This window comes from Poecilia reticulata, linkage group LG5, assembly GCF_000633615.1.
Source record: "Poecilia reticulata strain Guanapo linkage group LG5, Guppy_female_1.0+MT, whole genome shotgun sequence".
Taxonomy (NCBI): domain Eukaryota; kingdom Metazoa; phylum Chordata; class Actinopteri; order Cyprinodontiformes; family Poeciliidae; genus Poecilia; species Poecilia reticulata.
Window position 1 is genome coordinate 19,400,159 of NC_024335.1, and position 25,742 is coordinate 19,425,900.

At 41.4% G+C, this 25,742-nt stretch overlaps 1 protein-coding gene across 4 annotated transcripts in view; it reads right to left on the reverse strand.

Annotated features, from left to right (window-relative positions):
• plxna1b (plexin A1b) overlaps positions 1 to 25,742 on the reverse strand; it is a 211,354-nt gene that overhangs the window by 121,604 nt on the left and 64,008 nt on the right. For all 4 annotated transcript variants that reach the window (XM_008409387.2, XM_008409390.2, XM_008409388.2 and 1 more), the window contains exon 4: positions 1,310 to 1,450. In XM_008409387.2, coding sequence (XP_008407609.1) covers positions 1,310 to 1,450 — 141 coding nt within the window. The remainder of the gene's footprint in view (positions 1 to 1,309; positions 1,451 to 25,742) is intronic.

Genomic DNA, 25,742 nt, shown 5'->3' on the forward strand with positions numbered 1-25,742 from the left:
CTAGCAGTTCATGATTCACACAACTGGCACATCGACAACAAGGCAATTAAAAGATTAATTTACGTTATGAGACCTCAGTTAAAAATACTGTCTTAGTATTCTGGTTTTTAATGAAATGTTTAGTCATTATAAGTAGCTGGCTTAGAAAGTTTATTGATTTTTAAGAGTGAACTTTTATTATGCCATTACCACCGTATTACTTAAAATGGTCTCAAAATTACAATATTATCATTTATTGTAATAACTTCTGGGACAATTTATTATCCAGCAAAAATGTTTTATCATGACAGGCTAGTGCTGCAAACTGCTAATTAGCCTGCAGACTTCCTTATACTTTCAGACCTCAGCTCTTTGGTCGCCGGCTGCAAAAAACCCAGACAGTCACGGTGTTGGAAGTACAGGAGCTCCATCCACCACTCTCAATAAGGTGACCCTGTTTAAAATCTACAGTTGGTAAGCTAGCTAGCATGCAAGCTCTTCTATCGATTTCAGCTTAAAATCTTTGTGTTCACTGCTAAACAAATTGGTATGTGTAATTGTACCAACTCATGCCTACACATACAGCTTTCGCTCCAGGAACAACCAATTTTACTGTACACCAAGAAATATCTTCCCATTATGCTGAATCCCACTTTCCTTTCCTTTCTCTTCCCTCCATCTCTGCATCCTTCACTCACGGCACTAATGAGACAGAAAAACGAGGGGAGCAGCTGGGCCTGGGGAGCGACAGAGATGCGACATGCTCTCCTCTTCCTCCTCACTTCCCTGCCTCTTCCTCCATCTAGCTCACCATTAAAACAGAACAACCTTCACCAGAGGTGGGGGCTGCTAATGACCACTTGAAAACACACACACAACACACACCACATGTGACCTGTAACACTCCCTATATGTCTCAGTGTGTGAAATGTCTTGATTATAAGCAAACTGTCAGAGGGGTAATGTGTAGCTGGGCTGAATGCGTGCTGCCTTGCAATTAAATCCAGTGGGGATGCACTGTGCAGTGATTGTGCAGTGGGGAGGAAGGTTAAGATATACACAAATAATGGCTAATAGGGGTGAGATCTGCTCTGGACAGCTGGCAATAAGGCTACTTTGGGGGAGCTGATGTTTCAGGCCAATTAAATTGCCAGTGAATGTAAATCACCTGTGGTGGGAAATTTAATGAGGCACACTGTTGATAGCTACATATGTGTGTTTGTGTTTAACACATGTAGGAATTTCAGACGCCTACTTCTTCTGGATCGCAGCTGCACAGGGAGAAGCAATGGACGCAACATCTGCAGAGCATTTGCAGCAATAACCTCACCTGTCTGTCAGTCAGAGTGTAGATGTGCTGCAGGTCAGGGCTGAACAGCATGTCTCTCAGTAAAGGACTTCCTCCTTCGCTGACGGTCACCTTCTCGTAGAGCACCGCCGGACGGCTGGAGCTCACAGAGTTCACCAAGATCTGTGAGGAAATACACAGGAAAACCATATTAGATGTGAACTGGTAAAACTCCTAATTTTTTTTTATTTCACAAAGTTTTCAAAAGATACCATGCTTATTTCTTCATTAGAACCCATTGAGGTCCAGATCCAGATGACGACTCATCTGAATCACACCTACTCGTGCGATTCAGCCAGTAACTTTTTAACCTCTGCAATGTGAAGTTGCAGTTCTCCCTGCAGCTCTTTCAGCATGCATGACAATCGCAGCTTGAGAACTGATGTAGCTTAAGACTTCAGTTCTCAAGAAACTTGTCATAAAGGGATCCAGATCCAATAGCCTCACCACTCAAGTCATTTTTGTATGAGGTCTTGTACACATGTAGCTGGGTCTTTATAAAGACAAGTCTCTTCAAAGTTGTTTAAAAAAATAATATTCTGCACACAGGATTGATTTAAGAAAAGTGTTCATGCACATGAACCTGCTGAAGTACACCTTTGGCAGTGTTTTAAGCATGCCAAGCCCACAGGGGGCAGTGCAGGGTAAAGCTAAAACCTATGTCAGCCAATCACAATCCTTCAAAACAACTAATTGTGTGGACATACTGTGAGGTTTAACTACTTTTAAATACCATGTTAGAATATAAAGAATATAAACACAAAACAATAAATTGGGAAGCACTATTTTTCTTTAATAACTCAACGTATTAGAGCAACTGGGATTGTAAAAAACAAAGCAAAAAGTGAACAAACATAAAAATCAGCACCTCTGTCATAGAAGTCCTTTTTCCTCCACTGCATTCCCAAACAATACTGTTCACATATATGATGCCAGCACATTATTTGTTACTAACTATAATGTACAGACCTCTAAATTTCTGGTTTCCCATATATGTATGCAAACACGTGAAAGGAGAATTCCCAAATCTCCACTTTGGTCTGAGTTTTTATTAATAATCACTTTTAGTGATTATTAAATGGAGTTTATAAGTGGATGAAAGGCCAAAACACATAAAAATTTATGTGGTTTCCCAGATATCCAGTTCCATATGGACTAGGCCTCAGAGTTCCTGACTAAACTCCTTAGTGTAAAATTTGAAATTTTATCCCGACCAGATCTCCAATGAGCCTTTCGCAGCGAACATTTAAAAAGAAAATATTTTGACATGCATAGTTTGCAAAACTGCATCACAGGCTTTGCAAATATTTTTTGATGAATCTAAAAAAAAAAAATCCAGCTTTCCCCGCAACAACCAAAAACCTCCTTCTGAGTTTCAGTCATAAACCTACAAAGACGAGCCACCTCCTCCCCCTTTCTGAGCGGCCTTCGGTCATTCATAAATTACTGATCAAAGCTTGCAACATCCCGCTTTAAAATACTCTCTGGCTTGCATTGCCAGAACCAAAGAAAGCATGAAGTAGAGCTCTGTAGCGTCAATACAGAGCATAAACCAAGAATCATAAAACACCTTTTTTTTGTGCACGTGTGTGCGTGTGTGTAAGAATGCACTTATTTGGATGAAAACCTGCCCAGCTAAAGCTGCCATGTAAACAACCCTAACTGCTCAGGAGCAAACATCAGCACGCTCACAAAACAGCCTGTATGGAAACACTCAGATTTTATTTCTTAGCTTCCGCGAATAATTTGCCCAGATTTGGAGCGTAATGGTGCAGATACAAGATAGGAGATTGGCTGGCCGAGATGGCTGTGAGCCAAATCCATCTCAGCAGCAAATGAAAAGTGCAGAGCGACGGGGGTGTGGAGGGGGTGTGCTGGGACGAGCATCGGCTCTCTATTACCGAGCTTTGTAGGCCGGTGCCGCTATCAGCCCTCAGTGACAAGGGAAGGACAGCAGGCGATGAGTTGCTGGGAAATGATCCTGAACACACACGGAGACAAATAGGTTCACATACAGGTAGATAGGAAGAAAAAAAAGAAAAAAACAGTAAGATGAAAGCTGACGTACACAGACAGAGACGGATACGTATGGTAATGCTGTTTGTGCTTTGATGTGTACATACACGCAGAGACGGGGAGGTGTGTGTGTGGGGTGGGGGAAGAAACACATGGCTGGGTGCTGAAAACACACACTTTATAATGGAAGAATTTATTTACAATCTCACCAAAAGAAACCAGAGGCAACAATCCCATTATCTCTCTCTCTGCCTCTGTGTGAGAGTGCGTGTGTGTGTGTGTGTGTTTGTGAAACAGAGCGAGATAGAGAGATAGAGTGAAAGAGCTCATAAGGCTGTGATAAAGCACTGGAGATGAGAGGAAATATGGATGTTATTATCTAGATAATGGGGCCGTAAACAAAGGATACATTTCATTCAGGGATGGCTTGCAAACGCGCACTGCTGCACAGTTTATACGTCCGCACAAAGAGGTTGATATGCAGAGGGAGGAAAAGAAATGCTTTTGTTCGCCGAGCTCCCTGCATCCTACAAAATATGAGACTTTTCCAGTTCACTGGCTAATGACCAGTCCGAGCCCAGACTGGTTTTGCGCACAGAAAGATGAGATAATACGGAGAATGAAAGGCAGTCTGTCAGCCTTCCTGTTTTCTGTTCGAGTCCATCTGCTTGTCGGTCTGTGCTTTCTCTCGGTTTGCAAGATCCCCAGATTACAAACTGATCCCATCATCCAATCTTTGTCTCTGCCCACACCTCGTTCTGCGCCTCTGACACCGAAGACATAGGTCATCCGCATCGCAGACACTTCTCGAGAAAGAATGACGACGAGGGAGACGGGAACGCGGGACGGCGAGGGAGCGAGGGCAGGTGACGTGGAACAAAAAAAAAAAAAAACATAGGTAATAAATCGTTTCAATCAATTTGTCCTACGGGCGCCGCAGCCAAGGCTGGTCGGAGAAACAGGCAGACAACAAAAGAGTGAGGGATGCAAGAAGTGAACAGAGGGGTGGAGGAATGAAAAGGTGGGTGTATTGGACACATAAAGGACGTCTAATTAAATCAAGCTGAGCGACTGTGCCTTGGAATGCTGCGTTTAATCTAGTAAGGTTAAATGTGTGCACTGGCGAGCTTGGTGGCATCACGCACGCATTTGTGTTGGTTTTCATATTCATCTGCGAGCCGTATTAACGTGCAAAAGTCAGCTTGATTTACAAAATGAGGAGTGTATCCCTCCCATCTGTGTGGATGCCGAGCATTGTGAATGCACATAAACCAAGCTGAGAAATCAATTCAACAGTCTGCAGTGACAGGAGAAGGTGCCTTAGTTTCATTGTTTTCTCTGTATTGCTTAGCTCTCCACTAAGTGCTTGATGGATGGCTTCACAGAATGATGCTGTGCTTGTGCTTTCAAGACAAGCTGCAATCCTATTCTCTTGTCAACATGTATAATGCAACATTAACAGACTTTAAACACATTAGAGGCATCGCTATAAGTAAGGGGAAAGGAAAACAGGAAGGAGAAAGCAGAGAGATTACAGAGAAAAACACAGAGTTAACTCACAATGCCTGGAAAAAAAAAACAAAAAACAAAAATGAGAAAGAATGTGGCACAAATCAGACATGACCATTCATCTAAAGTAAAACAACAGGCAGAGCATGGAGAGCACTAATCAGAGAAGCAGCTAAGAGACCCATATTAACTCTGGAGGAGCTGGAGAGATCCAGGGCTCAAGTGAGATAACCTGCTAACAAATGTTAAGCTTCATGACAAAGAGGCAAAAATGAAGGTGCTCAAACATGACATTTAAAGATTAGAAACTTTGTTTATGGCTACTAAAAGAACTCCAAACCTAAAATTCTTGTTTACTCCATCTTTGGTAATGGTTGCCAATTAAAAAAAAAAAAAAGGAATTAACAGAGATAAAGAGACAGAGATAAAGAGGAACGTCTTGCTCTCTGGAGAACACTGCCCCTATCTCACAGAAATCAAAATCTGATACAATGACAAAGGAAAGTTTGTTTCAGGGTAACTTCGACTGCAAAAGTGGACCGTTTCCAACTTTCCTCGACATCCCTACGGACTTTATTACCAGACATTCAGAAACCCTGCATAATCCCTGTGAGAGAAAATACGACTGCAAGTAAATAAACCAACAACAAACAATCGCCACAATGCAACATTCCTGAATACCACCCATAATCCTCCTCCTACAACATCTAACATTCATTTCTCATCTGTACTATTAGCATTAACATCTCCCCTCTGCCTGCCGATCCACCAAAAAGCCCCCGGTGTTGGGTTTTATCTGTGCCAGGCAGGCCTGGTTAGCTCTGATAGAAATACTGGATAGCTCGCTTGCTGATTGGGACGGCTGGCACTGCAAGGCTGAGAGAGGTGGGTGATAAGACAGTGGCACGCCGACAAAAATGACGCCTGCCGTAGCCGTGAGTTAGAAGAGATGGAGCGTGAGTTAATTTCAGATTTTATGGGATGAAAACAAGAGGGAGTGAAGGGAGGAGTTCACACACGGAGTGGCTGAGGAAGCCGAGAAGGAGTCCAGCAGAAAAGTGTTGCTCTAGGGTGTGAACTGAAAGGAAAGGATGAAACACATTAAGAGGAGGTAAAGAAAAGGGATGGAATGGTCCATCGTAATTAAAATCAAACCGAACAGAGCAACACATTCCAGGTGTTGCCATGTCGATCTGAGAGGTGCGGCAGCACGCAGTTTACATAATGGGCTTGATGTTTCACAGCAAAGTGTGAACGTTAATGCGCAGATCTCCACCAGCCTGAACAGCATTAAGAACATACACGGCAGAAACTTGACAATAACTATGTGCAGTTGCGCGCAATTGCAACAGGCCTCTGCATTCCTGCCTTTGATGTGACAGGAGGCCCCATAGTAAAATGTGCATGTGTTTAAAGAGGAGCCCGGTAAAGTGGGGAGTTCAACGTGAAGCTCTGCAGAACAAAAGGAAATGAAAGGAGCAGCATTATGGTGATGATGACCAGGAGAGGAGTCGCGTTCAACAACGACCGAACTAAAGGATGTGATCATGGGAAGGTTGACAGAGTGAAAGCAGAGTGATATAGTGACATGACTTGGATAACTCGTCCTGGCACATTAGCAAGACCCCAATGTTGTCATTTCTAATCATACAATATGATTTCAAGCTGCAGAAGAACTATAAAATGCCCCTCTAAAGAGGAATTTTAAGCTTAGCATTTAAAATCATTATAGACAAAAAAGGAACGTCTCTCGACAATAAGGCTTTATTCCAAATGCCATCGTTATTTCTAAAGCAAGGAGGCATTTCCATCAGGCAAACACAGCCTGGATAATACGTGCTTCTTGTGAAATTCTCCGATTCCATCTTTTTTTTTCTTTTTTTTTGCTCGTCTTAGCAGTTTTCTATCTCTAGCACTGGTATTCGGGTAGAAGACTGGAATCACTCTCGTCTTATCGCATCGCAAGCTTGGCGGGATCTGGGTTGTGCGAGAAAAACAGATCTATCAGCTGCTCTTAAACAGCAACAGATGCAATGGAAAACACCCATTTTTCTTGCTAGATATGTATGTGTGGTTCAGTTTCAAACAGAGATCCCTGGTTCCTCTGCTCCTGTGTAAATACCATGCAAATATAGTATGTTCACCCAGTTCAATGAGAAATTCATAAAGTCCCATATGTAATGTTTGCTAACAGTTATTCCTGTGCATTTTTTGAAAGAACAATCCAATATTAACTATTTATGGACACCTTTATCTAACTATTAAACCTTCAACTACAATGTGACTTTTGACCTTCCAAAAAACACAGCAGAAACACACAGGCACATAAACTGTCGCCAAGGGAGATTCTTCTTCATGTATAGCAGAATGTGTGCATATGTATGTCCATCTGATCCATGACTGGCTGTCTTCTAAAGGTGGAAGCAGATGGACCAGCACACATGAGCGATTGCCATGATACTTCTATAGGACAAATCCCCCACTGCCACCACACACACATACACACACACGCACACAGGCCCGACACATAGATGGGCTTAGAGTAAACCTTAACCATATGTAGGTCAGACACTTGGATACCAGGCAGCCTTTGCCTCATTAGAACCATGACAGACTAAGAGGCATGGTGACATTGATGGAGGAGATGGTGCCCTCGAACATATCTGCTCGCACACAAACACAGGAATGTGAGGCAGTTGGCTATCAAAACACTTCAGGACTGGTTTGTTTAACGCTGTAAGAAAGGAAAAAACTATCAATCTTTCTGAAAACTTACTAAGTTAATTCATTCATCAGTTCAGTTCTGTTTACACTTTCAGAACCGATTCACAACAAATGTCACCTCAAGCGACGAGTCTAATTTTATGCAGAAAAATACAATCAAATCAATGTCACCGTAACAAATTCAAATGCTCACTATAATTGTTCCGATTACACAGAAAGCAGAAAGAGGAACGCTTCACTCGTCTCGTCATTTTGCTAATTTAACATGTTTATTAATGCAGACGGAACACAGAGGATGCATAAATAAAGTTAGAGTTCCAAGCATTTTGTGAAAGCAGGAAAGAGATAAAGAAAGAAAGCAACAAACAGAGGCCATACATTTAAGACAGTGGGTTAAAGCCCGAAAACATTTTTCAAAACTTTCCTTCCAATCTTCTTCCATACTTATCCAAATTGGAATAATGCTGAAATCAAACCGCAAACTCTTTTGAACGTTTCCCTCATAATTTTAGTTTATTGCAAACCCTGATGTTTCAGGCCTGGCTGCACCTGACATATCCTCATCAGCTGACGGGATCAGATCTCGGTAATCTGCCCAACTCTCTCGTATCACTTTACTTGCACTCCAGGTCCTCATTGACTAGATTTGGTATTCATTCACATGTCTGCACTGCTATGACTCGCGTGTGTGTACGAACCTGTGGCCTTTCACCAACAGTGCGCGCTAAAGGTCACAGTCTTTCTCATCCTCAAGACGCAGCTGCAGAAACATGCAACAGGCTGCGGACAGCCGGATGGGAAGAACAAAGGCCCGAGCTACATGTGGCATTATTCTGTCGCCGTGCATCAACGCATACAATGTACAGTAAGTACGCCGCCCACAGCAAATTAAACCTATTCATCACTGCTGAGGACTCTAATTCCCACACTCGCTAAAATTAAAAAGACGCCGTCGTTCCTCTCTATCGGCTCCATCATCTTTCTTTCCTTCTGTGCTCATGAATTCATCTCCCTCTCTCACCTGAGCATTCCCGGCATCACTTTATCTCTCCCTCTTCCTCCCTTTCTGCGTCTCTTCCTGAGAATTAAATGCCTATAGCGAGCAGTCGTCAGATAAGTGCATGTAGCGAGTTGCTAGACACGGCGCAGCGGCAGCATTTCATCTTCCGACCATCACTAAATCACACTAACTCAATCATCAGCATGGAGCGAGCTACACAAACACACACACACACACACACACACACACACACACACACACACACACACAGCTGCGAGTGTGAGCCGCGCCACATCTAGAGAGGTGCTTTACTATGACTGATTTTATCAGCTGTCTTGCAAACGGGGGGAAGAAATTGCACCACAACATTATCATATACAATAAGATGAGGCTGCAAGATAGAGACGTCCAATTGAACGCCTTTTTAGTGTCGCAATTCAAATGAGAAAAGACCTCCTCTTACGCCGAGATGCAACACAAATCCCTTATGGGATATCTCACCCGAAACAATATTACACATTTACATCAAAGGCTGCTGAGAGTGTAATTTGCGTTAAAGAAGTAACATGCGCCTCAAATTTAATATGTGCGTGTGCACATGAGCGGAGCAACTTGTCACATTGCTGCTCCGGCAGTGAGGCAGGCGCTTCTGGATGACTGCAGAACGTCTGAGTGAGCAAGGAGGAAAAAGAAGGGAAAGCTCTGCTAACAAGCTGCTTGCTGCCAGCATTATCGCAGACAGAAAGGTGGAAAAACTAAACAAAGATTGGAAAGAAAGCTTAATGCAATGAGGGGGGACCAATGGAATCATACACATGGTCTCTGTGCCTGTGTGTGTGTGTGTGTGTGTGTGTAGTTTTGCAAAAGCAAAAAAAAAAAAAGGGAGTGGAGTGTTTGCATTGAGTGTGAGTAGGAGTAGGAGGCTGAAGTGTGTGCTTGCTTTTCTGTGCACGCATTTGCATGAGAATAAAAGCACTTGTGTACAGTAAATACATTATTAAGTCAGCGATAAGAGCAGCAAACAAAGAGCATAAAGCACGCACACACGCTTTACTGCTGTTGACGTGAAGCTATGCAGTGCGGCTTGACCCGCCGTTTACAGACTGCATCAGCCATTCACTGGGATTATAGCGAGCGGGACCTCATCTTCAGCTGTAATTACCGAGGCAGGTGTGCGCGAGTGTCTTCCTATGGGAGAGCCAAAGTGATTACATGGCCACTGGTGCCTCTAATAACATCTTTAAGTGGGAGGGGAGAAGGAGAAAGGACGGGTGGGGGTAAGATGAGTGATTTCCATCTTTCTTCGGGACGACCGAGAAATTTCTAGGGGCTGTTTTGACTGCGCTGTCTGCTTCGCGAGTGTGTGTGTGCAGATGTTTGCAATACATGTAACACAAGACTCTAATGGGGGAGGCATGGTGGAAACCGCATTTTGGAGTGACGGTGTGCCAAACCATTCCAGGCCGCAAACTGCCAGCCGTATTCTCCGCTCTGCTCCTTACGCTTCGCCCTCCTCCGCTGAACAGACTTCTGGGAAAGGCTACCATGGTCACGCCAATCTTCTCTCTTTCCTTTTATTTTCGCATTTGTTTTGACACTTTGTTTCCTCTGTTAATCTGCCTCTTTTCTTCAAGTGCCATCCCTAAGCGGCATTTTCATCCTCTATTATTCCAAAAACACAGCCAAAGAGGAAACGCTCTCAATAGTCTAAAGTAAGCCGGCTGAAGAGCTGAAAAACCAAACGAGCGCAAAGTGGAAGACCGTTAGCACAGGAACCTTAAATTTGTGATTTTAAACATTTATGGACAACAACATGCAAAGTTTGGCAGCTATAAAGCCAGTGGAATGTCGATGGCGTTTAAAATGAGCTTTTATAGTGCGGTTTAGGGTGATTTATAGCTGTGGTCGGGCTAGTCGGTACTTCATCTTGGAGAAGCAGTAAACAGGAACACAAGCTTTTGTGCTTTTTCTGCATCTTTTTCTCCTTTAATATTAGGTCTGAGACTGTTAATCAGGACATGTGTGTTTTGTTACATAATACTCACAGACGTCTCAATTTTTTGGAGGTAAACTAACCCAAACTGCTCTACAACTGTACGTGCTAATCGGCCTTTGGATTTACCCCCACGTGTCACTATTTTGTAGCTTTTGGCACAGAATAAGTTTTAGCATGTCTGTACCAGCTTAGTACATGCAGTGACAGAATGTTGTACCCGTTCTTCTTTGCAAACTGACTTCAGCTCAGTCAGATTGGATGGAGAGAATCCAAATGGCAACGTTTAAGTCTTGCCACAGATTCTCAGTTGGAGTCAGGTATAAACTTTGACTTCTAACACATGAATAAGCTCTGACCCTTGCAAAACAGCTCTGATAGTGAAGTCTTGAGCATCTTTGATTCTTAAATGGCGTTTCTTCCATGTACTTCACTCCATCCATCTTCTAATTGATTGTGACCAACTTACCAAATGTCCGATTCAGTCTGGTCGTATAGACTTCCACGTGTTTGTTGATTGCCTTATGGCTTCTGGCAAACTCCTCATGGAGCTTCTTATGACTTTCTTTAACAATGTTTTTTTTTTTCCTTGCCACACTACTATAAAAAGCAAACTAACCGTTAACAGATTCTCCTCCAGAGTTACGATGGGGTTCTTGGATGCTTCTCTGAATTTTACTTTCATTGCTGGGTTTATTAGTTTTGGTGTTTCGCTCTTTCCATTTTCAAATGGTTGATCGAACAATATTCAATGAGATGTTCAAAGTCTTGTGCAATTATTGCATTTATCGTCATAAGACGTTACATTTAATTTCTCTTCCTTTGGTTTTGGTTCTACTAGAGCAGCAATGAATATCAATATCTATTTTAAAAAATTATGAAAAGCGGATATTGTTTCATGTCGATGACATTTGATAGCTTCATGCAACTGATTTCCTCAAATAGTCTTTTTGATAATCAGTGAGTTCTTCATTTTACTTTTTTTTTTTTACTTTTAAGAAGAATATTTGCAATTGTAGGGCTCTGTCTGCAGAAATATTGAGTCACAGTCATGGAATCTATTATATGCTGTGATGGATATTTAAATACTTATCTTCAAATATCATAAACCAATTAAAATATCACCCATTTCCTTCTTGCTACACTGTTTTCTAATTGAACCTTGTTTAAAGAGTGAATGCACTGTACATAAGACAAAATGACAGCAGTTTCCTGAATGTGCTATTCAACCAGTCTTTTGAAATGATAATTGTCTGTTCATGTCACTATCATACAGGGTTATTCACAGAGATAAAAGTGCCATCTTCCTTCCTCTCAGTGGATGACTGGGTCAAAGGTGCAAAGACTGTATGATTTGCATTTCATATCAAGTTTCTGTGCTGCTTTTTATCCCTGTAGAAAAGGAAACGGTGTTCCTTTCATGACTGCATTAATTTTGCCTCCCATTAAAATCATCTGCTGCTCCATTGCTTGCATCAGTATGGGCGTCTGCTTGATCATTTACGTTTTGTCAGAGAGTCAATTTATTAAAAAAAAAATAAAATAAGAGGACCAAGATGTGTTTCGTAAATTACCACAATTCATATGGAAGACGCTGGCATGGCAACCTCAAAATAATTACAGCACAGATTTACAGAGGAAGTGAAAGCAATGAGTCCGCCTGCCTGCACAACATTTCATAGGACAGTGTGTCATGAGGGGAGCAATGGGGGAAAAACTCAAAAACAATAAACATGCATTTTGCTTTTGACTTTTATTCGAAATGTGGTATGTGACCTGCAGGTCTGGAAGGGATTCTGCTGTTAGTTTAACCCGGCTGGAGTGTGTTTGTGTTTGTCTGTAAGGCAGAGCTCTGTTTTTCTTGGCGTGAGGTTAATGCATCACTTTCTGCTGGGAGTCAGAGAGACAGAGATGTCCTCAGAGACATGGTTAAAATCATCTGGGTGGAGGAAAGTCTGGTCAAAAGTGTTTCAGGTTAAAATACCATCAGTCACCTACTTGTCAGTCATGAACATCATGACAGAACTGAGTAATCAGTGGAGCCTTTTGTTGACTGGCAAAGAAACCACTTTTTCCATCTGGTATTTTTCTTATATGATTTTTAAATGCACATATGCAATGTAGGAATTTAGCTCTTCGTTTCATCTCTTCTTAGCTTATTTTACTTATTCAGCATCTCCACTCAAGCAAAGACAGCATCAGCTTCTTTCTGAAACCAAAAGCATGTCTGACTCAGAGGTATGATGAAACAAAAGCTAACCATTTTCCTAAAACCCTCACTGCCTCTTCCTCAAACGAGGCCACCCACTTTTCTGGCCAGATTGCGAACCCTTGTTTGAGCGAGATTTGTTTAAATCTGTAACTGTAACTGAAAAAATGTCAGAGCAAGTAGACTCTGGATAAAAGTTGAAGTAGGCTGGCTTTCATGCCACTCTTGTGTTCTTTTAGCACTTTGTCCTCTGCTTTTTTTAAATCTTTGTTGTTCCTTCTGCAATCATCTCCTCTTCATATGTTCATATCTCTCTCCATCTCTTCCAGCTCCCTCCCAGCTCATTCTGCTCTGTGAGTGTGCCGTAATGGTCCACAGGGAAGGCCTTGGCTGCTGCCCTCCAAATAAAAGGAGAATAACTGATTTAAGAGCCAAAAGGCCGGACAGAGGGGGAAAAAAAATGTGTGCGTATGAAAGATAAAGATAAACAGAAAAAGACTACATGAAGTCGAGTTCAAACTTGAATAGGATGAGAATGTCAGAACAAACATATCGGGTACAAACAGAGAGCAGCTCCAATTGAACCCATGTGTGAAAACATCCAGGTTTTCTGATAAAACAAATGCAGAATCAGCAAGTAAAAAGATATAATCCACACACACACAAATGACTGTAATGAAGTGTAATGAGACCTTTCAATATTAAAATGTACAGAGTTGTCTGCACAGAGGAAAATACATAAGAGCCCTGGATGTGTTCAACACCCCATTGAAGCCGTTGTCATCATTTCTTTAACGCTATGAAAGTTATGCAGCCTTTATTTTATGTAGGACAAAACACAAAAAAGGGAAATGTTCAATACATTTCAGCATTAGGACAACATCTCCAGTTAGACAAACATAAAAGCTGCAAAATATGAACTGGTCAAACTTGGACCAGAACATGCCACATAGATTTCAGGTTCTTTAAAACCAGGTTTGTGACCTGTACAACCGTTCCACTATCAAATAAAACTCAGTTTTTTATTTATATTTTAACAGTTTGTTAACTGGCCTTTGAGGACATCCATGAACTTGATTTTGCTCAAAATTAAAATGAGCATAACACCCTGTGTATGCTGTTTTTTGAAAGTGGATGCAATAAAGACGATTTCTCATTAAGCCACAAAAAACAAAAATCTTCATCCTGAAACCAGTATTGTGCATTGGGTTGACTCATGAGGTGACTATTTCTTTACCGCTCTACAAACAAACAAGCTGTAATAATTTCCATAGCTCGTGAAATGGGTGGAGAAACAATGATGATGACATGTGTTTGACATTTCCTTCACCCCACCCTTGTGCATTTAAAGATGGCAAAATGCTTAAGTTTTATTGCTCAACATCTGAGTTTCACAATTTTACTTATAGTCTTGAGCAAACTCAACACATTCAGTCAGGAGGATGACTTATCAGGGTAGAAGAGATTTAAACTTAGGTTGTTATTGTGAAACGATATAGAAAATAGAACAAAATAAATAAATAAATACATAGAGATAAAATTCCTTAGAATGTGTTCAAAGACAGGTGTGGTGCAGTGATTCATAAGCAAGATGGCTGCGTCTCGAGTTTATCAGGTACTCTTTTATTCCATCTGGGCTATGAGAGCATGATGTTGATTTTTATCTCACTCCTCCCCTTTTATGAAAAGACAACCACAGATTAGTGCCAACATGGGAGTGAGTCAGAGCAGCTGGGACTCACTGGGAGGAGGAATGTCAGGAATGTGGTTCGCCCTGTTCAGGTTCTGCACCTGTAAACACACTATGGCTGCTTTCTTTCTCTGGCTTCTTTCCCTTTGTGCAACAGAGCAGGCCTTTTTCATCATTTTAAAATCCAACAATAATACTCCTAAAACAATAATTATTTTGTCTTTTATATTTATCGCTATACTCACTACATGTCTTCAAAGACGGGCTTGTGATACGTTATTACTGCCAAAAATAATTAAAAAGCCAGTTGAAGACAGAAGCCTTCCAACAGGGGATCACAGTCTACTGCCAAGTCCCAAGCCTCAATCTGAAACTGAACCGCAATGTTTATGATACAACGAGTATTGCTTGTAGAAGAGTGCAGCTGACAACAGTGCAAAGGTCTGTTCTGCCTTCCAGTAAGGTAAATGTATGATAAAGCAGATGTTGAGCTTCTGCCAATGAGAAGAGCTCCAAGGTAATAAATTATTCTGCCAGAACATCCCATTGCATAAAAAGCAGTGACTGGTATACTGAAACAGGAAGTGGGTGAAACTCTGCTGCCTGCAGCCGTTGCTTTGTAAACTCACTGCGTGCTTTTAATAATCAATCTGTCTATATTTAGAGTGTATAATGCACGCATATTAAGGGTAAAGTAAAGCGCTTTGCATTAGATGGAAAAAGGAGGCATTGAATAGTCCAGGCTTTTGTGTTTCTTGTTGAATAATTTAGTCAACATTTGACAAAACTAAGAAATACAAAGAAAAAGTTAATTAGGATACAAACAAAACAGAGTTAAACTAAAATCCACAAAATAATTAATCACAGCAATAAAACAAAATAAGCAGCTTAGTAAATAAATAGCAAAGGCAAATTAAAAGGGCAACAAAACTACATTTTAAAATTACATTTTTATAAAATTGAATTAAAAACAAATTATCTAAATTTCTCAAATTGTCCTTTTTTGCAACAAAACAAAGTTGCATTTTCCTTCAAAAACTCAATGGTCTCTGCTGCCTTTAGGATTAACAGGTGAGGGGAAGAGAAGAACAACTCCCTGTGGGATTTTGTTCACATGCACATACAGTCTAAATGTGCTCCACACTTGGTGCGTATCACTCAAATTACATCTATTAATACCTCACACTGTTCTGTATAGTTCACAGATCTCAGCCAAAGAAGTTTGCAGCATGGACAAACAACAAGGGGATACCCCCTGGTCCCTCTACCCCTCCACTCTGCCTCCACTTGAGTGGATTTAAAAACAGACACAAGCAGGTGCACGAACACACACAGAGAGAAACGTACACTCCAGGAATTCCACAGCAGCAGCACCGCAGCAGCAGCTGGCGTGACCAGGTGGAGGGCAGAAACCCCGCCTCTGGTTTGGACGGTAGCCATGGTAACAAAACAGGGCCTGACCAATGGCCGCTGTGCCCCGGGAGGACAACTCGGGGTGAAGCCTGTGTTTGACATCCAAAGCTGTCCAGATGATACAGCCCACCCACGTTCAACCACATTCCTGCCAAATGATGATAATGAGATGCTGTGAGTGACTTGTTGGATGTTCCTGCTGGCGCCTGATTTTTAGTCCAACAATTAGCGAGAGCAAATCTGGCAACACCCAAAGACACACAGGAGCATTACCAACCACAAAAATGTATCAGTCTTACAAAGGCTTTTGTTTGCAACTGTTTCTTTCCCACAAGAACGAACTGTGTTTAAGTGACTTATATTACTCAAAAACCACAAGTAAAAATATTGTGTTGTAATGTGCAGGGAGTTTTGGTTCAGTCTCAGACTGCAGAGAACAAGAAAGTATGGAGGAGAAAGAACACAAATACAGGAGGAAGTCAACAACACAGACTTATGAGTGACAGATCACTGGGAAACTAGGGACATAGATCATAGGTAGGCATGTGTAACTGATTAAGAACTAAAAAGAAAAAGAAAATAAAGTTCCTCTTAAGTGGTGACTCAACTCTTATTCCTGCACGTCAGCAAGGAGGACCGGAATAAAGAAAAGGAAGGGAAATAGAAAGAAAAAGTCACATGTGCTAAAGTACAGAAAAAAGGGGAACATAAATTGAATCCAAGTCAGATGTATATAACCCATACATTCAAATGTGCAACAACAAGTCATTCACAAAATAACAGAAGTAGAATAAACATTCACACGGATATCAGAAGCACTTCCCTTATTTTTTTCTATTTTTCATGCAGAGCAGGAAAAAAAAAAATCAACCCACTGATTAAAAGAAGAAACTGAAACTGGCTGAAACAATAAAAAGCAGTTCAGATTTACGTGTTTACAAAAGGCATCATCTGGTTTCCTACATCAAGGTATCCTTTGTTTTCTGATGCACAGAAACAATCTATTGATAGAACCAAAGAAGAAGAAGAAAAAAACACTTGAGCTGACATGATAGGAAATGGCACAATCATAATCTAATCTAAGGAAATACCTCCAGTGGTTGTTTTTGTGTTTGTCCCTGCGTCTGTCTCCATTAATCATAAACTCTCATTGAGGTTTTAATTCTAACCGGGTTAATGTAAACATGTTACTGCAGAGCTGGTTGAACTTTGGTAGATTTTAGTGTTGAAGCTTAGAGAGTGAAAACCAGAAGAATTAAAAATTGTAACCTATAAGTCATATTTTAAAAATCGCACATTCACCTAAAAACGGCTGTCTCCCTTTTTCCTCCTTCAAAATTGTCCTCACTCTGTATGAATGCATATTCACAAACTATGCCTGAAATGATTTTTCAGAACATTATCTTCCCTAAATAAGCAAAGAGTCATTGTGATCTTAAAAACCTTCGACCAGATATGAGTTGTCAGGATGCCCAGACTAATTAAAGGCTTCTGCTTGTTCTCATGTGGTGCTAGAGTGTCAGAAAGGTATGTGGAGACGTATAACCTAAATCTGTGTTTATGCTGCCAGAGAGCAAATCTTTTTAAAATCGCCGGATTACTTCATAATAATGTGCTGGCATCATTTAAAATAAAAAAAAAAGGACTTTACTTCCTGGAAAAGATCGCTCAAAATCCGTGTGTGAAGACGCACATTCAGAACCGCCACCCTCCTCCATCTGTGGCGTACAGGCATAGGCCTGCAGCCGCCATCAAGGGAAAACAAAGGTTTAGAAAAAGTTTCTATCTCAAAACTACTGCAGTCTGACTGTTTTATTTTTATTTTTTTAAGAAAGGTCAGATTGACAGGCAGCAGTGCTGCCTCTACCCCACCTGCTGCCTGACTCTGCTTGTCAGCTGCCTGAAAGAATGAGCCTACACTTTTCTACAGTCTGAAATCAAAACAGCAAAAGATGCATAACATTATAGATGTAATAATCAACATGTTGTGTTATTAAGCAGCAGAAGACAGCATTGTTGTTTCTGCATTTTAAATAAAAGAAAGTATATTGGGTATATTTTAGTTTTTTTGCTGGCATTCTGTGGTGTAAGTAGTTATGGTTACTGAACTATCTCTGGTGGGGCGAATTATTTCAGGTCTTCATTTGACCTTTGTTCATGTCACCCATGTCACCAGTCCAGTTTGCATAGGATAATTGTGTGCTTTCACGTTAAACATCATGTCCAGAGATAAGGCCATTTTTTATAATAAAAACACATTCTTCTGCAACAATCTTGTTGAACACATGATATTTTACCAAACCAGACTTGTGCAGTATGTTTGGTTCTCTTTGATTTGATCTGCTGCTACAAACTTTGAACATTTCAACTCTTTTTTTTCTTCTTCTTTTTTCTCGATTCCCTTTCCATAATTGTCCACTGTGGAAAAACAATGAGTGCTAAACTATATTTGGTAAGTAAAAAAAAAAAAAAAAAGCAAATGTTGGACCTAAAAAAAGTAGAAATTAACTTGAAACGGACAGGAAGTGATGCTGAAGAGAAGCAACGACGTTGTGGGAGAGAAGAAGAAAAAAAGCCATGCAAAGTTATCATCCAGTCAGCTGAGGGCACTGGACCATCACAAGACCGCTTTTTATAGAAGTGATTTTTATTGCGTCTCTGTTGGTCTCACGCACAAACACACACACACACTCTCTCTCCTTTAAACAAACATATGCCTCCTTATCTCGGCCTTCTTCCTCCTCCCTGCTCCCACCACTGCACCACACACAGAGACAGGAAATTTGTATGAGCAGAGGAAGCCGTCCATATAGAAAACAGAGGAAATCCTTCGTGCTCGATTGCTTTATCTCACACATGTGAAGCCGCGAGCGCACGCACACGCGCTCACACACGCAAATGTACAAGACGAGACAATTACAGAGACAATGAAAGAGATGAGGGCTGATTGGAGGTGGTGTTAATTATGGCACAATGACACAGAGTATCGATGATTCTGCTCCTGCTGTGCTGACTTGACAGGAAGCCAGAGGAGTTAAACGTCTGCTCCACATGTTGAAGCCGTAAAATGTGCAGCTCGTGTGATTAGATTAGCTCAGAATCAAAGTAAATTACACTTTGTGCACACTTTTGCAGACGCAAAGTGGCTGAGAAAGAGTCGAGACAAAACCTCAAAGCTTGAATGGATTACCTTTAGTTAACTTCTCTTCCTACACAGAAATAACAGTGTTTCGACATATTTTCGTGCAAATACTGTACGCCTGACTTTTCCAGACTCATCTTTCCAGAGTTGTTAGCATATTACTTTTGTTTTAAAATATTTTAAAAAACTCAAGCTGAAGATGAGTTCACGGTCTATAGTGAGCAGAATTTATATATTCTGCTCACAAGGAAGGGAACCAAGGAAGAAAAAAAAGAAAAATATAGTTAAGAAAAGAGAAATCAGATGGTAGGAAAAAAGTATTGGACAACAGAAGAAAATTTAGGAAAGATGGGAAAAGAAAGAAGAAACCAATAATATGGCAAAAGGAAGGCAAAAGAAGGGAGGAAAGAAGTACACCAATCAGAAAGAAATTAGAAAGATATAGATGGGAAGGAAGGAAAACACAAGAATGGAAGGAACAAAGGAAGAAAGTTAGAAGTAAGGAAGGACACGAGGAAGGAAGAAAAGCGGTACCGAAGGAAAGGATGAAGGACACGGGGGAGGGAGGAAGCATGTAACACTGAGGCAACAGGATAAGTAAAAAAACAATTCTGGGAATACAAATATTCTTCCATACGTATCCAGATGTGGACATGCTAAAATCAAATTCTACCCTGCGTAGGAATCCTCTGATAAACACCAAAATCATAACACACGCTGGAGAATTCCTCAAAGGGTAGCTGTGCATTACCATCGGCTCATTAAACACAGAAGGAGCTTTTGTACTTGCTTACTCACTCTTTCCATTCACATCCCTGCAGACCTGGACACAGATACACATTAAAGAAAACACATGCATTCGACATTAAGCAGCAGCATGGGCGCTCAGCAGGATTTAGAGGACAATTAAAAAGCTCAATTAGACTTATATTCTTATTCCTACAAATGAGCGCGTTACAGATGGCGTGGCAAGCTCCTCGCATCTAAAAAACACACTCCGGCGGTCTCCTCCCGGGAGTGAGCGCGCAGGGAGACGTGAAGGGAGAGACGGATTGGATGTAAATATGTCTAATGGCGCCGCCTGGAGAAAAGCAGCTGATGAAAGTTATGTCCCACATCCTTAGAAAGCCATATTGCCAATACTAATGTGATGTTGCATGTTTTCAAAAGGCAATTCACTTGGAGGGCTGGAAATCCCTTCGGTGAGGTTTGCTCACTGCGTGATTGCAGTTGTTGATGGATACCGTTTGTGCCTTTCCACAAATACATTTGTGTGTTTGTTTTATTCCTTTCACCATCGTTTCCTCCCGATGCTCTATAGCTACTTCCATATGTTACCCAAAGCCGACCGTTGTCCCGGATGTGTTTCCTAAAAACTCCCTCTCATCGCCTTTATGTTCTGTTCATATCTTCGACGTACTTTAGAATGAGTGTTTTTTGGTAAGGAACCAACACGAGGTAGAGCATGAATTTAAAATGTTAATAAATACAAATAAGTAAGAGTAAGAATAAGTAAGAGAATAATTGTCAACATAAGTGTTAATTAGCAAAGAAAGACCACCTCTATGTGTTACTTTATTTCAGTATAAATCCAGCTGTTCTCTGAAGGCCTCAGAGGTTTGTTAGAGAACAACAAACAGCATCTGAGAGACCAAGGAACCTGGCAGACACAGCCAGCATGTGAAGGAAGCTTCTCTGCTAAGATGAGACAAAAAGTGAACATGAAAATGCAATACGTGAAAGAAAATGCATGAGACTGGAGCTAAACATACAGCCAGAGGTGTGATAAAATAATTTAGATCTAAGGAGATCGAACCAGTCAAAGTCCAAACTCAAATCCAATGAGACTCTGTAGAATGACTTGTAAATGTATAACTCCCTCCATCTAATCCATCTTTGAGAAAAATGGGCAAATATTTCACTCTCTAGACTTCCAAATCTGACAGAGACGCTCCAAAAGCCCATGCTGCTGCCCAATATCGGATTGAGGTATTGATTTGGAGGGTCTGAACAGAAATGCATGACACACATGATAAACCATGATCCTTTTCTTCTACTTCGCAATTAAGCACTATTCTGTGTTGGCCTGCCACATAAAAACCCCAATAAAATACATTACATTTATGCATTTTAATGAAAAAAAGGTTCAAAGTAGATGAATGCTTCTGCAAAGCAATGTAAACCTGCTGACTATAAATGTATAAACTGTGTAAACAGACAATACCTGCAAAAACAGACAAAAGTCTCCAGATGGTCCAACCTGTAGGCTTCGTACGGCCCATTAGTTGCAGGGCAATGCTTCACTATCTACTTGGGCGGGGTACATGTGCATAAACATAAACTCGGTCGCACATGGACAGGGGGCAATAAATCCGGAGCAGCAAAACACCACCCCCGCAAAAAAACATAGCGGGAGCAGCAGCTAATGCCAAAAAAACATACCAAATCCCAGAGTTCATCCGGAGGTAAACTTGATTCATTGTTGCACAAGGACATGTGCTGCAGTCCAACAATGAAGGAACTTGGCAACACATTAAAGAACTATTTCGGCTTTTAATTAAAACTTCTAAAAGTCTGATTGGTGAAAGGAGAAAGAATTACTCAAAGTATAAATGCTTGCCTTTTTTGGCAATACAACGATACAGTCCCTCTTATCTGTACTCGTGATTTTATATACGTAAAAAAAAAAAAAGAAAAAGAAAATCACAGCAGGCCGAAAGAAGTAGGACTGAGCTCACACATACATTTATGCACGCACTTTTTAATGCACACATGCTGAGCAATTTGCATTCCCACACCTACAAATGCATAAAAAGAAGAAGGGAAAAAAAAAAACTGTAACACACACCCACAAGCAAACATGCAGAGTGCTAACTCAGAGCTGGAGTTGAGAAGTCCCGGTGGGAAAATCCACTTTCCGGAACATTTTACCCAATTTGCATCGCTCCTGGCTCCATCGCTCTCTCCGAGGAGCGAAGACGGAACAGAAGAACAATTCAGCGTGCGTGCGTTCATGTGTATTTATCTCCAATTGTGTCGTAACTTAAAGGGCTGGAGGAAACCATGTAAATCAAGTTAGTTATCACTAGGATAACTGCAGCAAAATGTCCTGTTTAGTCTTTTATTCTTCTATACCAATCTACTGGGATAGAGACTCAACCGGTCAAGCTGATGTTTTTCAGTGTTTCCGAGAAGCACGTAGTGCAGATTTGGCTTGCTGACGAAATGTTAAAGTCCATTTGGGAGCTGTGAACAAGCACACAAAAATGCATTTTGGTGAAAACCCAACATTTCACATCATCAGGACATCCCCTTCGCTGCTTTTACACTCTTTTTTCTTTCTTTTTTCGAGGACTGCTCAAACTCAAAACCGTTCCTCACATGGACAAACCCAGCAGGAGAGGGGGGATGTAGGACCAATGCATTAGAGAAATGATGCAATGAGACGAGTCAGAGCCACAAGCAATCACTCTGATTAAGAGAGTGTGTGTGCTCTGCTGTTGAAGCTCCCTGCTGTAATCCCTCATGTGCTGCTTCCTCTGAGGAATTAGGTTGTTTTTCTGAGGTTGGACATTATATCATCTGGTTAGGTTCACCTGATGGTGAGTGGGTGACAATAAACACAGGTTTCCATACATCACCGATGCAACAAAGTTCAGCTGAGAAGTGAGAAAGACGGTCTTTGTGCAGTTAACAAAATTCCTATGCAGCGATATGATTGAAAGCATAAAAATGCACGACAACACGCCTCGCTTAAACTGTAGAGAAACTTTTAAATCATGTTTTTCTTCCCCATTGTGCATTCAAACATTTTTCCTTCTCCTCCAAATCAATCCACATTAACGCAGACAACACATTTCACCTGGTCTTTGCTTTTTGGTCCTGAAGGTCAATTACAATACGAGCTCTTTATCAGAAGGGCCAATCGAAAGCTAATTTCCCTTAAAGCATGTCTCTTTACTCTAATTACCCAGAGGGACAAACAATAGCTAAGGGGGGGTTCTGGGTGTAACCTCCTTCCAGATGAACTCACCTCAGGCCCGTCTTAATAACCGAGTGGCTTTTTATCTTTAATATACTTATAGGGTGCTTGGAAAAAAAAAAATCAGGATTTTTGTTGGTCCTGACATCAAGATTAAAGATGGGCCACAAAGTTTAGATCTGATCTCAACCTAAAACTAGGAATATCAATAGGGCTGCACAGCATCATGTTGTAATGATGTGGAATAGCAACATTTCAAAGGATAGCAGCATTTTTTATTTCCATATGCACACTTTTCTATACGTAAACCCAGTGCTTTCAGGTTTGGGGACCTTGATGTTGCTGGTAGTTGTAAGTCTCCAGTACAGCAGCCTGTGCTTTGCTTGAAATTGGTGGAGAATGCATTTTCTATATCGATCACATTCATTTAATGGGGCAAGGCCAAAATAATGACCAAGATTAAAATTTGATTGATTTTCCAGCCCCAAGGCCAAGAAGCTAATGTAAAGCAATGTGCTAAACAGTCGCACCGAGGCTCTTAAAAGCATAACTCAATTTAATTTGAAGGGCTGTGCATTCAACAGTAAATTAATATTCTTAGTCTGAAATCTACCAGCCACTTTGTGATTTATGTAGCTGATCTCACACATGTATAAGAAGCATTACAGTCCGCGGCGAGATCCGTCAAAGGTGAGTACACAATAGCAGCTCTGCCAGTTTACTGCACATGAACTTTAGCTGCCTTTCTTTTCTCCGTCTCTCTAAGCGTTTATTCCCAGCGGCAGCCTTGACCCTCTTGCCTCCACTTCACTCCACTGCATCACTAAATGCAGCCATTTTGGCTCCCGTAGGGCCCGTGATGGAGCTCCGGTCGCCTCCCGGCCACATTCATACCACTGGGCCTGTAATGAAACTATGGATTTTCCATCGCAGTGCTGACACTAACTGCCTGTTTGCCGTGCATCCAGTCTCCGGTCTCCAGCCTGCACCCTGCGTGTGGAGAAGAGATATCCTCTAACAAGAGCATTTCGCAAACCTTTTTCACAATGGGGTTTCAGTTTGATGGCGTGATCCAAACCCTGACCTGCCATTTGTATGTTCAGGAGCCTGCTTTGGTTCAGTGTTAAACTTTAGTGTACATATTCTGCAAATGAGGACATGTATGAAAGCAGACTCATTCCTGACTGCAGACACATGGCTCATCTGTAAAGAGTAACCATGAAAACACTATGAATGGAGAGCACATGGAAACGTGTGGTGTCTCTGCAGTTTCTCTCTCAGCCAACCCGAACATACACACATACACACACACACACACACACACACACACGCACGCACGCACACACACACACAGATGCGCACAAGGGTAAACATGACCTACAAGCCCACTTATTTTCCACCCCCTGTTACAGACTGCATTCCCATCCCTGCTTTGCTCGTAACGTTCGGCAGCGGCAGCCCAGTTTCGGCGCTGCGACTGCGCTGTAATTCCCATGACTGCATCGCAAAACATCAATGCTCTGCGACTCCCCTCCTTTCCCTCTCTCATCAGCCCTTACTCTTCCTCACCATCACCAGCCGTGGCTGCCCTGACTACTGTTGCCCTGGCAACCGAGGAGCAGGCCCGAAACACAGGGGGGTTTGGAGACAAGTTGGAGAAGAGACCTCTATGTTAGGGGAGAATTATTACAGTGTTTCTCCTTGGTCGAGCTCAGGTGGTACGTTTGTTAAATCGCTTTAAAAAAAATTGTTTACATCTTTTGCGCAGCAGGACATCGCGGTTCTCATGGGAACATCAGAACAGTCAAAAGTCAAACCAGACCATCATCATGGCAGTCGATGGTGACAGAGCATGCAGTGAGCACAACACAGACCTACGTATATTTAAAAATGAATCGTAAACTGAGGAAGACGAAAGAGTCCAACGCATCCAGGAGAAATCCAGTGCACCCATAATTTCTCCTTCACACCCTGTGAGCTGGTCATATCCATTCCAAGGTTATCAGTAATCCAATAGGTGTCCTTGGAAGCAGGCGCTTTTCTAGAGACGGAGTCGATATCCTGATACGGGAAACATCCGGAAGGAATTTCTACAGTGACACAGCATTCCACATCCCTTCCTTTCTTGTTCTATGACAGGATATAAAGTGTTTCAAGAACAAACTGTTAATCCTCACAATCAGACAGGAAAGCAAAAAAGTTCCCACGCCTGGAGGCAAATCGTGTCCTGAAACCTCATTCGCTGCCACACTAAAAAACTGACAAACCGTCACAGAGACACAACATGTGAAAGCATTATTCTCCTAAATCTGAAGTCTGTCTCGGAAACCTGTCTAATTGGCATATTATTTTATGTAAGAATGTAAGTAGAAGCTGTTATTACGAAAAGGGAAGTTGTTTAAGCTTGGTGCGCTGTTTTTAAATACTTAAGACTCTTATTTTAAAGTCAGAAATTAAGTTAAAAACAGTGACAGGCAAAATATAGAAAATCTTAAGCATTAATAATACAGTGACAGGTTAACTTTTAGCAGCTAACTGCTAGCATCTGTTTACAGCTGCAACACTAAAGGGCTATTTCACACTTCAAATGAGTCTGGATTGCATTTCATCATTTAAAGCTCAGCATCTCAAATTCATGCTACAGCTACATCACTCTAGATTATCTTTCAACTAATAGTTTAATGTAAAAGATGAGATAGATGTAGGGAAAACATCCCCAGAGAACTATAATAGGACT